Below are 15,815 nucleotides of genomic sequence, written 5' to 3'. Positions count from 1 at the left end.
AAAATCGCCGTGAAATTATACACTAATTAGATTAGATTATCTTTTGTTTCACCGTTTCCACTCTACGGCTATACACGGTGTGCACTCGGGGAGGGACACGCTGTGAAGCAGGTCAACAACACTACAGACGAAATTTCGTCCGTAATCTAATAATCGACGGCGGCCGGTGTGTCGGTGTGTGGCAAGCCGTCTGTCTTTTCTAATAAGTCAGACGTGCGGGACTTGTTTGTACCGTAGTAGGTACACTAACTGACTGCTGAACAATATGGCAATACATGTTTCATTCTACCGAGCCTACCTTGTCCGTTACTGCTACTGACACTGTTGCCCTGTGTCAGTATGATTTGGCTCTCCAGCTCGTGCAGTTCCGATTTGAGTTCCGCCAGCTTGTTGTTGCTCTTTTTCACTATCGACGCTACGTCGGACAGGGATCGCCGGTCGGTGGCCACTTCGCGAAGTTTCTCCGCTCCCTCCTTGATTTTAAGCTCTTTCCTAATCTCGCGCCTGATGGCCTCTTTGATCTCCTCCAGCCGGTTCGGCAGTAGGCTCTCCGGCAGGTTATCCGCCAGTCCATACTTGTGGCTGAGCTCGTACAGCACCGGGTGTTTGATGTAATCCCCCTGAAACGAAGCGAGAGAGAGAACAACGTAAATGTAAGGTATCAATCGAGTGGGAAAGGGTGACGCCAATTGCTTGAACTTGAACTGGTGTCAAGATCGAAACTTTCGAGACAGTGTATGTGGTGAGGAGCACCAGTACGCTTAGTTTTTTTTGCTTCAGCGCGTACCCTGAATTAGCAATTTTATTGTCAAATTTATGAGTGGTGAACTAAATGCGAAAGTCGGTCACCTGAGGCAGACGGTTTGTGCTCGAAACGAAGAAAGTAATAACACTGTTGCGAACCTTTCTTTTCGGGACGAACCCATATGCAAATTATATGGCTCTTCGGGGCCTTGAAGACAACTGTTTACCCTTTTGCAGGCTCAACACCGTTGGTGTATTCGAAAGAGAAACCGATAATTGCTGTCACTTTAAGCTGATGAATAGTCATGCTCATACATCACCCAGGTTTTCGAAGCACAACAGTTCTACCAATTTCTAGGTCATCGTTCTCGGTGTTGTTTTAATTTAGGTAAGACATACGCGATCGCGATTGCATTATAAATGAGATGTAAATAAATCAGACACCAGCGCAGCAAACTGATGTAATCTGAATGCTGCGAGAAGAGCCACCCCCTCTGGAAATCAGGTTGGTGGGTAAGGAAAGTGGTGTAACCGTTACTTACATCGAATGGATATACTTTCCCAGACAGCCACTCACTGGTGCGACCGGGAAGGGGCCTGCCGAGGCAAACATTGAATTTCAATGAGTCTGCTGCTTCGTCACTCGTTGGTTGGTTTGCATTTTTGATGGATCGAAACTATACTTCTGCAAGTTTTAACAAAAGCACCAGTAACAGCAGCAATGGCTGGATGATGCTCTCGAAGTCCATGAGGAAAACACAATTTGCATTAAATTACCATACTGCTTCAGCATCTGCGTGCTTTTTCTACATCGACATCGCTTCCTTCATTTGTTGGGAGTTCGCACGAGAGGTGTCGACAAGTGGTTCACCAGTTCTCAAGAGGAGCGGGTTGAACAAACTTGATTGGCTGCGCGAAACTCTCACTGGGGCGGAGTTGTTCTATTTCGGAATTTTGCACATTAGTTATTGTTTGCTGAGGTTTCGATCAATGTTGCCAGTTTTGTTTTTTGCGGTTGTAAATGTAACCATCGTTCTTGTGTAAAGGGTTTTTTTTCAATCGTAAGGGACATATACAACGCACCAAAAAAGGGAAACAAAATTCATGCAAATAAATCACGATTTCGAAAAATGAATCGTTTACGAAAATCGTAACCAAGCTTCTAATGCCATGAATAATAAACCTTTTATTCATGAAAATATTTGTGGTTCTTCAAAACGAGTTCTTGTCAAAAAAAATAACCTGGTATTACACTCGAAAGTTTTGTAGGGTTATTATGACCTGAGTAATTTAAGTTTTTTTTTTTTTTTGATTATAGAGGTTGTAACCTTAAGGTCATTCGCCTCTTCGGGTCAGAAAAATCTCTTATGAAAATTTTCTAACCTTATGTGCGGGGTCGGGACTTGAACCCAGGTACGCTGCGTACAAGGCAAGCGTTTTACCAACTACGATACGCTCACCCCTAATAGCTTCAGTTCTTTTTATGATTCTTGTTTATAATCTGGGAATACACTGGTTCGTATTAAAAAAAATATCGACTAAAAGAACCAAAAATGGAATGTTACCCAAAATTTCACGAGGTTAGTCACAATTTTTGTGATTGCTATGCACGCTTTCGTGATATTTGCCTCATGAGTTTCGTATCAAATTTTTCTGACAAAGTATTGTGATTAATGTTCAGGGGGATTTCTGGAGCATTGTCACGATTTTCGTAATTTTTTTGTGCGTTTCGTGATATTCTATTCTTGATCTTACTATCGCGAAGCAACGAGAGCCAAAAATTCGGATACACAATTGTATTACTGCTGGGCAATTACATATCAAACGATATGAAGTTCCGCAATCGGATTCACAAAGATCACACGAAAAATACTCAGCACGCTGAATAGTAGCAATCCCAAGTAACAATTGAAGTTTTATAGCACGCTACAAGTGCAATATGTTTTATCAGTGGCTATAAAAGTACGATAGAACCATAATTGTTACTAGGGATGTGATAATTAAGTTTGCAATGTCCAGTCAGTGCCTTGACTAGAATTGACATTTTCGGACTCACATCTGGAAGAAAAGTCTTTGTTTGAACGCAATTTTGCAAGCTACGCCTATGGTGGAGATGTTCGGATGCAGTCCAAGAGCGAATCTTGTGATTTATTCAGCTTATCGAAAGTGGTAAAACTTGTTCTGTACCAACGAAGTCAGTTGAAGCGCCCGCTCTAGCTAATTTGTTCGCCCATTCATTTCGAGTAATACCGGAATAACCGGCTACCTATAGAAGTAGATAGCATTTGAAATGCTAGGTTCTTCAACTTGAATTCGACATGCGATTACTCATTTCGATCTCGAATCTGTCGAACTAACTAAGGACAATACCCACGACACTCTGAGTGTGACTGGCATATTTTAATCATGCTAGCCATTTAGTCCTCGGCATGGAGAAACACTTCGACTCGAGGACTCCTGTTTTCAGTCGCCTCTTAAGACATGGGATCTGGAACCCAGTGGATCAATTCTTGGCTGAGATACTTCAAACCGCTGCATGCCACACGGCCTCTAGACTGGTTTAGTCAGGAGAAATATAATAGACTGTTATCAACCTCCTAGGGGATCACAGCAACATCTGTTGTTAGTCGCCTCTTACGACTCGGAAATAGAAACCAGTGGGTCAATTCTCGGCTGAAATACCGCGAGAGATTTCGACCCGCCGAATACCACACGGCTCACATGTTTATCTAGACATATTCTAAAGATTTCGTAGATAAGCTCAACATTGTGATATCCTATCTAAAGCAAGCAAATGACATTACTGGCGACAAATATTTTATAAAACGCGGGTCTAAATGCTCGCCCACAAAGTAGAGATCGACGGCGTAATCACCGATAAACTAGAATCGGTTTGGCGTTGATCTACTGAAGCACGTGGTTTGCTGTTTCAAAAACCCCTAGCTCCAGTGAGCGAAGATGTTCAATGACGAAGGCCCGGCGTGGCAAGTGCGCAGAGAATCTTTACGATTACTCTTGTATTAGATATGCTGAAAAGGGTGCCTATTGTGGGGAGAGTCCACCTGATTTATTATTCTGGTTGCAGTAGAAAATCGAAATATTGAACTTGCGCCTTTCGCTTTTTCCCCTATTTGCAGAATGGGCAACTAAAGCGAATCCTGTGTACATGTTAGAGAACCGACTTGAGCATTATCTACACCAGTTGCGCTTTAGTTGCACAAGCTGAAAATTGGAGAAAAACCGAAAGGCGCAAGTACGCTATTTCGATTTTCAACTGCATCCAGAATACCATGCCTCGCGTAAAAATAGTGCCAGGGGAATCTGAAGCGATACCTTAAAAGACGTTATAAGCATTTTTTCGCAGAAAAACAGAAGAGAGCTACACCATTCATCACAACAACATATTATGCTGTCCTGATTCAGGAAGAGTGGAATCATCTGATACTGCACCTAAAAACTATAGACAGATAAGATCCCTTGAAAAGGCTAAAAAATTCTCTTGAGAGGCCAAATATACCAAGTGCTGATACAAAACCTAAACAAACAGTGTTTGATCTTAGAAATTCGAGATCAAACGAGTTTTTAACGTTTCCAGGAACACCAAAAATCTCAAGTGACTCAACATTTCAACCAGATATTAAGGGGTAATATACAAAGTTGTGGCGAAAAAGAGAACTAAGTTCGTGATTTTTTTTAAAGCGTTTTATGCATTTTTTTTTAAAAAAGCAAAAGACAGTTCGTTGGTAGTGCTATCGAAGTTCGAAAAAAAACAAGTTGAATTAAAAATAATATTGAAGGTTGGCGGAGTTATGGCCTATCCCCCGTAGCGAGTTTTTTGGCAGAGGTTTTCGGTGAACGCTCTCCAAGCCGAACCGCTCAACTGAAATCAAAAAAGTAAAAAGAGTATTGAAGAAAAATGTATTAAGGTGTACTTGAACGGATTGGTTTCCTAATAATTTTTTTCCCTGCAAATAAAACGTTTTAACCAAAAAATGCGTTTTGTGATGTTCAAAATTTTAAACAAAATTTCATCGCAAAGAATCAAAAAGTTTTGCATCAAAAAGGAACCGTTCAAGTACACGAGAATGTAAATACAAACAATTCCAAAAAAATTGATGAAAATCGGATGAATAGTTTTTGTGATATCACGTTCACCGCAACGGTACTTTTCGAACAACTTAATTTCGAGATAATTGCGTTTAAAGTTTTGTGTTAACTTCATACGCGGAAGAACCAGCGCGCTGCGAACGGCTGTAGTTTGAAATCTAGTGCTTCGATCTGGATGAAATTTCGCACAGATATTTTCAAAAGTAAGTACTATCAGAATATTCAATAAGTTTTTATCTATTTTTTGAGTTCCAACTTTGTATATAACCCCTTAAATTAGGTATAGAATTTACGTTTCGGCTTTGTCTCATCAGAGTCCGACACTGCCTTGGTGACAAACTAAGCTAGCGCCGGATCAACACTAGCTCCAAAAACGAAAACACTATTTGTGTTTCTGAGTAAACCCCTGGTCAAGCGTGATGACCCGCAAGAAAAGGAGTTCTGTTAAGCTGAGGAGACCTGTTCAAATCTAAACTTGGTTTGGCTTAGCAATCAATGCAAGATGCACTATGCAATATTTGTTCGGTCATTCATTTTATTCTTTTCATCCAGAATATTAATTAGACAAATAATAATTAGAATATTAATTAGAGATTAATTTATTCTATTAATTTTCTAACTTTTTTAAATATCGTTTTTTTTCGTATTTTTCGTTTTAATCATTTTATTCTGTTTTTTCTGTTATCTTTTAATTGAGCGCTTACAGCTTCAAGAATTGTCAGTAGAACTGAATGTATTGCAATTGTTCTGATTGGATTCCACTGGAGCAGTGCTACCAGAGACATTTTCAGTTATCGATGAAAAATTATATTTTGATATATATTTTTGAAAATCAATCAATTTTATCAATTTGGGCTGTCGTTCTATGGAAAATCCGCCCAATTGAATTATTGAAAACTTTGCAGGAGGTAAAGAATCGAACAGCTTTCAGCACTGCTAGAGAAGCACCTATCTTGATCAAAACAGGTTTTTTGTGTTTCTGTACTCCAACACTTTTAAGGAAAAACGGGTTTTGAACCCTACATGCGCTAAAAAAAGTTGGGCATGAAAGGGTTAATTATATCTATATCCATTTTACGTCTTATTAATTTTATTAATTTCATTTATTTTTTGTTTTATTCACATTATTCATTGTATTTATTTTATCACTTTTTACCAGTTCACATTTTTTATTCAGTGTCTTCATTTTATAATTTTATTATTTCTTTTTAGTCATTTTTTTATTATTTTAATCTAATTTGTTAGTTTGAGACAATTTAATTTATTCTATTAACCTTATAACTTTTTTTAATTTTGTCTAATTTGCATTTGGACTAAACTAATTTGGTTTATTTATTTTATCATTTTAATTCATGTAAATCATTACACCCATTTTATTAATTTGATAACGTTTTCATTTTTTTTTGCGTTATTAATTTTTTTTAATTTTATTGATTTTTTATGATTTATTTAGTTCATTCGAGTTTTATTCGTGCTCATCTCACCTCTAGTTGGGTCTGAGAACTAATGTGTCCACTACCAGGGGGCTCCGTTTGTGAGTTTTTTGGTGTGGGGGAAAGAGGCGGCCATTAAAAATTAATAACAATGAAATGAACATATAGCGACTGTCGGCTGAGGTTGATGCCGAGCCCAAAAGCTTGACTAAAAAATCAAATATCGGCCAACAAGAGATAATGTGATTCAGCACAACAGCCACAGAACTGTTGGCTACGATACGTGGAAATCAGTGCCGGTTTCGGCTCGACAGACGAAAAAAACTAGGACAGAAGCTGAATGCTTACAGCGGTTACATGTCAGAACAGGGAACGATAGGGCGCAAGAAGCGTGAGTACGACGAAAAGGTACTCGCTGAGGCAGAGAGAGAGGCTTTGCCAGGAACAAAGCGCAAGCGAATAATCTCTTTGTGGATTTCAAAACAGCGTACGATTCAGTGGAACGAAAGGAATAGTGGTAGATAATGCTTTAACATGACTAGGCTTCGCAAGGTGCTGGATGGCTCAAATCAAGCCTCAAATGCCCAGAGAAACATTCGGCTAGATGGATTGAAATAGAGCAATGTACTAGTACGTTTGTTGTACAACAGCGCTCGAAACTGCGATATGAAGAACTGGTGTGAACAGAAACGAACCATCATCACGAGATCTACTTCCTGGCTTGGCTTCATTGGCATTGATCGCAGAGCAGTGAAAGAGGGTTTTACTTCTAAAATAGAACGCTGCGTAAATCTGACGTACTATTAACTTTGACAGGACAAATAACATGGTAGAGAACGCATTCCGAACGGTGCTGGTTGGAAATGGATGCGGTATGCTACGAGGCTGTCGACGAGTTCATATATCTTGGCACACGAGGTGAAAATGCGTGTTGCGACTTATAGTAGTATGTTGGATTTCTTATAAAATAAAAAGTATGAAAGATGGTTTTCAAATTTTCCGCAAACTTTTCCAAAATCCAGATTGAAGATAATTTAGCTACATTTCGAACAATTAAAAAATTATGTGCAGATCTTGGTAAAATGAAAACCATTCCAGCCTCAGTTTAAACTGAATGAAAGCATAGTTGTTTTGATTTAGTAGAAAATTGAAATATCTATCTGTTGAGGTGCGGTCTTTCATTTTTTCGAAAATCTTCTTAGTCTTTTGCATTCAAAAGGACAAAGAATATTTTTTGCAAAAACCGTGTTAATTGCGAAATCCGCCAAAAAAAAAAAACTGCAAAAAATTTGACGTAATTGCAAACCAGCGTTGTCAGATGGTTTTATATAATATCGCACTTTTTTAAAGATACACTCTAATAGTTTATTAACCATATTGCATAGTAAGAAGTTTAATCATCTACAAAATCGGTATGTGTCGGCATAAAAAATAAAAAATCTGTGTTGAGTGTAAAAATCGGAAAATACCGATAAATCGCTATATCTGGCAACACTGTTGCCAACACCAAAAAGTGACGCATGTAAAAACAAACTGACTCAGTTCTTAGCTTCTATAGGCAGTTTGAAACAATAAATGAAACAAGAGACACTCAAATATTTACATACAAATATACATATCAACATGGATAAACAGAAATGCACAAAACCACGAAAAGAAATGCAACAACTTAAACACAAAGCAATCTTACGCACGATTCCGTTACCCTTTGCGAGTCAACCCGAATGTACCTTATCTCTGGTGGCGCTGATACAGGTGCTAAACACTCGACTTCGTCTCTTGCGGGAACGGCGGAACTCGGCAATCTGCAGATCCATGCCGTGGTTAATTATCTTGCGCTGATTCCTCTTTCTCTCTCTCTCTCTGCTACAGGCCAAGCCAGTTAAACACGCAGCCCTGGTGATTGCGTTTGAAGAGTCAATTTTGTTAAACCCAGTACCACCAACATCAGCATCATCATCACAATCATCAACAACGTACTCCCCGACAACGGTTCTGACTGAAGCAGAGCTGAAGAGTTGCTTTTAGCCGTACGTCGTCTCGTCGGCCACAACTCTCCCGCTGTGGCACTACTTAACCTATCTGTGTGCTTCCCGGTTTCGGTTCAATCAGCTACCGCACTTTACCTTTACCGCTGCAGGGACACGATTTTTTTCGTTGGTTCAGAGACAGCACACGTGCAAAGCTACGCACCTTGGTGTGTCGTGGGATGGGACAGAGTGCGAAAAATAAACCAGAAAGCAAAATAAGCCTGCGGTAGGCAATTTATCAGTTCCAGATCGGTTTCACTTTTGTATCATGCACGCCACACTGCCACTGTCGCTTGTGTACTGACAGATGGTCAGATTGGACCGGTGTTGGTGGCGCTGGTCTAAAGCCAAACTATCCTACAACAGCTTCCTACACTATGCAAGCCGGGAAGTGCCCTGAATATCTGCGTTTTTCGATTGGCACCATGCTCTCAATCCTACCCCCGGGGAGTGCTCTTAATCATGCATGCGGAGCGGAAGCTAATGACAGGTCAATAAAATTAAGTCTCATTATGCGCTCCCGAGTGTTGTTGGACGGCGACAGAAACCTGAGCTAGCGGGGTTTCGTGACAATCTTGTTTGTTCGGAGGAAGGGTCGTGTGCCTTTTTTCACTCTTTGACGAATTAATTTTGTGTAAATGAGTAAGAGCTGTGCGATAGGGGTCACGATATTTTGATTGTCTCAAGTATTTCGAAAATTAAGGCGGATTTTTTGGGGAAAATAATAATCAGGAAATATTCAACAATGGCAAGGCTAGGATCCTACTGACAAAATATTTCCTGTTAGATACTATAATGGACTTGCAGTTTGAAAAATGCAAAATCTTTCATCAACATATGAAAAAAAAAATAACGGAACTCTGAATCATTTCACAAATAATTACAGCGAAGACCCGTTCGTATTGTCCCCTTTGATGTATTTTAGTTTCACCAAATAGGGATAATAGCCTAACATATTTGTTTATTTCTTTTTAATGAACCGAAGCTGTTGAAATAATTTTCTTTAGTTCCTAGACATAGGCTCATAACTTTGGCTGGCTGGAAAAATCAGGTCAAAGAGCTAGCAAAAACAGGGGCTGATAAAATCGGGTCTTTACTGTATATAATAACAACTCAAATGAAATATAATTAAAAACTTTGTTGGAGTACAGAGTTGAGTCAAAAAACGACTTGCTTCATCAGAATAAAAAATATTCCACTAAATTCGTTGATGTACAACCATAATAACAGTGGTTCTACTATGCTCCCTTGTGAAACATCCACTACTTTTCGAAATCATCAAATTCAACTTCGCAATACTCAAAACTAGTAAAGAATGCTCCGAATGGTTGAAAACAAATAAAATGTCTCAAAACAGATCATGATAAAATTCATTCAGATCCCTTAGCTATCCATGCCATTAAGAACGTAGCCAGATTAGGGTTTCGGGACCTGAAGGCCATGAAAATTTTTACAAAAAAATCACAGAAAAAACATGTGGCACAGTGACTCTCAACAAACGTGTGTCTCGTCAATACGCTAGGGGAGGTTTGAACAAATTGAAGAGAGAATGTTAAAGAAGCAATTCCAAATTCCAATTTTCTCACTAGTTACTGTGCCATTTAACAAGAGACATTTTAGCCAGAATAAAATTTGTTATTCAAATAAAATGTTGAAAAACTTCTAAATTATATTGCTGTTGTAAATCAGTATGCTGTGCTGCTAATAAATACACCAAGCATCTTACTCAAGCGTGCTCGGCCAAAAAACAATCGTAGTATGCTGAGAACGGCATAGCGAGAAATCGCTGAAACTCACAGAAATTTATGTTGCAGCTAGCCGCAACATTTTAGTCGCTCTCCATGGTTTCCAATTGACATTCGTACGAGTACGGAGGACTCACAGATGAGTAACTGTGGTCGAATCCTGGTTAAATTTATTGCTGCTATTCCTATTATTATTCCGTAATATGAACTAAAAATACTTTTTTATTAGAGGTTTTAATCTTTGGGTCATTCGCCTCTTTCGGGTAAGAGAAAGGGGTTGGGCATCGAACCCAGGTGAGGTGGCCAGACATTTGTTGTAGCTACTCGTCTGTGAGACGTACAGTAGGATGATATCCCAAAGAACTTGACATATTAAATTTTGCAACGAAACTATTGGCTATGGCACATTGACGTTTTCAGAAATATTTTGGAGTACTTTAAAACAGTTACAAAAAATTTTAATTTTTGTGGGTACACCTTAGATAAACAAAAGAGCTTTCTACTTTATTGCTGAAATTTTGAGTCGTATGTAGAAAGTTTGTAGATGAAATAATTTGGAGAAACTTTGTCGAATATGCAAAATCTCTATCACTTTCGCGAAAAAAATTATGTAGTGAAATTGATGCACATATCGACACCCCCCCCCCCTTAAAAATTGGGTTTGGCTATAGCTCTTCAATTTAATTCTTGACTTTTTTTCCATGATCTGAAAAATTGTAGATGCTCTAAAAACACATTTCTAAGTAGAAGAAATTAACTATCCCTCTTATATCAAAATTATCTATTACTGAATTAGAGTACACTAACAAATTATAAAAAAGCATTCCTGAATACGTCCATGTGCCATAACCGATAGTTTCGCTCCAAATATCGAGGTCTAGCTTATTTATGTTTTCGTTCCACTGTGCGACGCAACGAAACAGCAGAAACAGGCATCAATAGGTTATCAAGGAGAGCGACTAAAATGTTGCAGCTGGTTGCATGTTTAAGGTAGCTAATTTGGGGTAAACGTTCCGATTCAATTGTTTCCGTATTTGATAGCAGACTTATCCGCACATATCTTTCAGCTATTCGTTCGAACGAAAATAACAAAAGTGACATTAGAAAGCAATGATACATTTCGATGATTGAAAACGTAGAAACACATAGATTCCAATTCTTTTTTGTGTTTGTTATGTAATAAATTCAGAATCGATCAATTGGAATCGATAAAGATATGGTTAGTGTGTAAAAGCCAACTGGCAACATTAACATTGAGAGGATACTAAAATTCCAAAAGTCACACATCTTACGTGAACGCTTAAACGACTGGTTGGTACTAAGTGATATCTGGATAGTAAGCGCAGAAGTTCATGTTCGTTAATGAGGAATATGGAAGGATTTTAGTGTCTAACTGGCGCCAAATCGGTGCTGGTTTGGACTTATCTAGGGTGGTGTTAGTTAGTGACGAAGAGAATCCGAAACCCCAAACTTTTATGTTAGGTATTGTGTGCTTGTGTACAAAAATGTCTATGGTCTTGTCATAAAATTTTCCCGTTTGGCAAATTCTGCATAGTACCAGGCGTTTGGGTGTCATTCCAAAAGACGGTTTCGGTTTAATATTCCTCAGTAAAAAGAAAAGACTTCGGCACTTACTACCGAGACATCACTCTGTACCAACCAGTCGTTTGAGTGTTCACTTTTTTTTTTTTTTCAATTATAGAGGTTTTAAACTTAAGGTCATTCGCCTCTTCGGGTTAGAAAAATCTCTTATGAAAAATTTCTAACCGTATGCGCGGGGTCGAGACTCGAACCCAGGTGCGTTGTGTATAACGCAATCGATTTACCAACTACGCTACGCCCACCTCCATGAATGTTCACGCCAAGATGCGTGATTTTCTGGATTTTAGTGTCTAACTGGCGCCAAATCGGTGCTGGTTTGGACTTATCTAACTAGCATTAAGTTGATGTTAGTTACTGACGAGGAGAATGCGAAACACTGAAAACCAAACTTTTTCACATCCCAGCATTTTCCTCGTCCCAATTTAATCACTGGGGGCGGGCATAGCTTAGTTGGTAAGTCGATTGCCTTATACGCAGCTCACCTCGGTTCAATTCCCAACTACGCACATATAAATTTTTCTAACCCGAAAAGAGGCGAATGGTCCAAAGGTTAAAAAATTGTTCACTAAAAATTAAAATTAATCAACAAATTGACTAAGAAAGTGTAACTGAAAGCATGTAATAATTGCAAATCTCGATAGTATCGAATAAATTCGGGGTTGTCACGAAAAAATCCAAACAGAAATAAATTTCATAACGGTGTTTACGGCCACGATTACAAAATACCATCAACTTAGTATCTTCAAAGAAGTTAAAAAATACAGCACATCTTCTGACAAAGTAATTACTTTGGGATGAATCCCCCTAGAAGAAATCATAGAAAATAACCTCTTAAAGAAAACATGTTTTTAAACTTGGTATGTTCAGTAAAACTTGAGAATGACGTTTGAAATAACTGTATTGAAGACACGAAAGCAAATCGAGATATAAAATAATATTCACGAAATGTTCCTCAATGTTCAATGTAACTTTTTTAATGCAAGCTTTGGAGACTTACACATATTATGAAAATGTGTATTGCATTGTTCTAAACAACTTTGTAGAAGGTGAAATAAATTTCAGAGTTATCATAAACAGAAATAGAAACTTGCTTCAAAGGTTTATTTTTACATGACCCAATATATCTCGATAACCTGAATACATAGATCATTGATGTCTTTAAGGAAGTTGTTTGTAGTAACATTCTCATTAAATTTGTCGATGACTTCTAATAGTCAACTTTTTTTTATTGATCACGTTGGTCACGTTGATGAAGAATTCCCTGTAATTATTTATAGGAGAATTATTCATTAAAATTGTTTCATGAGAAGATATACTGTATTGTGTGATGAAAGGATGTGATCTCGGCCGTGTTTTTGAACATTTTTTCATTCCATTGTATTCAAAATTTAATAAATAAATGTGTGACTGTGACATGTGGGGATGTGTAGGCCAACCTTGGGCAATTTTTGCATTACGTTATTTATGAATGGTCCGTAAGACATCGTAACCTCTTATATACTATATTGATGACCCGGGAGAAGATGATATGATTGGTGATTCGAGAGACAGTAGAAGGTGTTTAGAGGTGACTTCCATATTTCTATTTGGTTATCTCTCCCAGCAATAGCAAATGAACGGCGGTATGTACCTTGTTCGAATTTATCGTCTGTGCGGAGCATATCGTCAAGATTTGTGGATAGTTCTGTGACCCTACAATAGCACCCATATATGTTGGTGACGCGTTAGAATCCAGAAATTGTATTGAGCTGGTATACTGGTAACGATCTGATCCGATCGGTTCTTGCTACCGAGGATCGTAGTTTAAACACAATTCTTCGAAAAGGAGAAGCAAGTTACGATGACATTAAATGTTCTCTTCCATGTGACGAGCGATGCTGAAAAGATTGTGCTCTATCATATTTATAGATTCGAGTTAATTTGGTTTGGTTATTAAAAAAACATAACTTCACGTTATAACTACAAGCCGTGAGTGATTTTCTTTCTATTAGTGAACAAATTTGAGCAAATAATTTAAAACTTATCTTTGGACGCAGTAGGTGTTAGATCTACCGACTGAGATATGATTGTTTTATATAAAGAATCACTTTTCCAGTACTGACATTTGAATAAAAATCTATCTAAGGATGAAGAAGAATTCGAAATCGGTGAAGAAAGTTTTAAAATCGATTAGGTAGACCGCGTAGCTTTTTGCCCGCTTGGTATTCTGAGTGTTAATTTATTTTGCATGAAGGAAGAGCTTCCATAGCTTTTGTTCAAGAGCTGTATTTCAGTTAAAAACAACTTTGTTCGAAAGTTGCTTAAGGGGTTACATACCTTTTATTTTTCAAAGGATCGAATTTTTTTTTATTACTTTATCTGAAAGTGTAACTAACTCCTTGAGAATGTTTTCCCAAATTTTCAAAAAGATCCAGGCGACAGGTCGACAGAAACAGCGCTTCAAAGCGCGGTTCGTTTATCAAGATCTGTGGTAACTTGAAATTTTAAACTCGATCATCTCGACATGTTGCTTTCCAAAAAATGCTTTTCTGTGATAACGATTATCGAAAAACAACCGATTTTCTTACTTTTTTCCAATTGTTCGTAATAATTTTTTTCGTACCATAAATGTGTTATAGACAAAAAATTTTATTACAATTTTTAGAGCTGCATCGATTTTTTTAGGAAAAATTTTCCCGCATGCAGGAAAAAACAATATTTATTCAACTAATCGTTAAGGTACGAGGAATACTCCTATACTAAAGAATTTTTTTGAGTTTTGGGGCTTTTAGTTGATCTATTGGACTTCCATCGTGATCACCGCCAACCCCTCAAAATAAAAAAGATTTCTGGGAAAAGCCACAACTTAACCAATTATCAATATATTTTTATAAACTATTATATGATTATTTCACTGAAACATGTACGGTGAAGACCCGTATTTATCAGCCCTTGGAGAATTTTAGGTTGATAAAACAGGAACATTGACAAAATCGGGACATACATTTTTCTTTATTTTTAAGAAACCGAAGCACTTAAAATATTCTCTTTAGTCCCTTGATATAGCCTTATATCCCTATCTATTTATTTAGTTTTAATTTCTCTTAACCCTTTGCGACGCAGTGGGACGTATACGTCCCACCTACTTCTCCTAAGTTTTTATTAGATTTCTAGTCAGCGTTGACACATGAATATGAATTATTTCTTTTAATCAACTATTAAAAAATTGAATTTGTTAATTACTTATTAGTTATAAACAATTAAAACTCGGAAATCTCGTTTTTTTACAATAAATTAAGCTGCACTAAAAATCCCAGAGATCTAAAAATATGCTTGCAAGTATCTCAAACATAGAACTAAATAATAGATTTTTTGCAGAATTTTTCGTAGGTCAGTTTTTTTTGAGCAAAATTATCAAAATATGCAAAAATGGAGTTTATTATATGCTGGTCTACAAAAAATTCTGAGAGACAGGGATAACTTCTCAACTAGCTTAAAAATAGATTGTGTGGTTTTTGAGGTCGTTGATTACGATTTTAACAACAGAATTTGAAAATTCAAAATGGCGGCTACACAATGGCAGCCATATTTTTTCGAAATTTTCGAATTTTGTTACAATGAGCATAAAACTCGATTTGCGAGAGTTTTTGGGGTCGTTGATTACGATTCGGTGCAATTGTGCCTTTCTCATTTATCCAAACTACGATGCCATGGCTAGTTATGTTTAATATAATGGTGGAAATGTCTATTAAATATTCAGCTATGAACTTGAGTCGCTATGACGAATTTCGCGTCAACTCGAACAAATGTTGGCCTCTCGGATTTTAATGAAACTTTCTGTACATGAGAATTTTGTCACAAAAAGCCACTTTGCTTACTTCGTTTTTCCAAAAATGATCTAGACTGTCTTTTGAAAAGGGCCAAGCTTTTTTTTGCCAATTTTTTTTCAAATGGCTATAGTCTAAAATTGGCAAATCCTCCAAAAAAATATTGCAGGAGGATTATGGATTCTATGAATCTATGAATTGAATGAATGAAGAATTTTTTAAATATTTTTATTCGAAAATTTGCTAATTTTGTGAAAACCACTCCTACAACATTTTTGTGTAGGATTTGTCATTTTTAGACTATAGCCATTTGAAAAAAAAAAATGATAATAACAGTTTGGCCCTTTT

The 15,815-nt window shown here is 37.4% G+C and overlaps 1 protein-coding gene across 8 annotated transcripts in view; it reads right to left on the bottom strand.

The window, feature by feature from the left end:
- Nucleotides 1-15,815, bottom strand: part of LOC131691917 (serine/threonine-protein kinase N) — a 272,404-nt gene that overhangs the window by 106,429 nt on the left and 150,160 nt on the right. For 6 of the 8 annotated variants that reach the window (XM_058978672.1, XM_058978665.1, XM_058978666.1 and 3 more), the window contains one exon: nt 299-620. In XM_058978672.1, coding sequence (XP_058834655.1) covers nt 299-620 — 322 coding nt within the window. Of the gene's footprint in view, nt 1-298; nt 621-8,014; nt 8,615-15,815 lie in introns of those variants that run through there. The other 2 variants (XM_058978671.1, XM_058978670.1) reach the window with 2 other exon arrangements.

The sequence above is a fragment of the Topomyia yanbarensis genome, chromosome 3 (assembly GCF_030247195.1).
Source record: "Topomyia yanbarensis strain Yona2022 chromosome 3, ASM3024719v1, whole genome shotgun sequence".
NCBI classification, from domain to species: Eukaryota; Metazoa; Arthropoda; class Insecta; order Diptera; family Culicidae; genus Topomyia; species Topomyia yanbarensis.
Note: the sequence above shows the minus strand (reverse complement) of the source record. Positions and strands in the feature narration are given on the sequence as shown.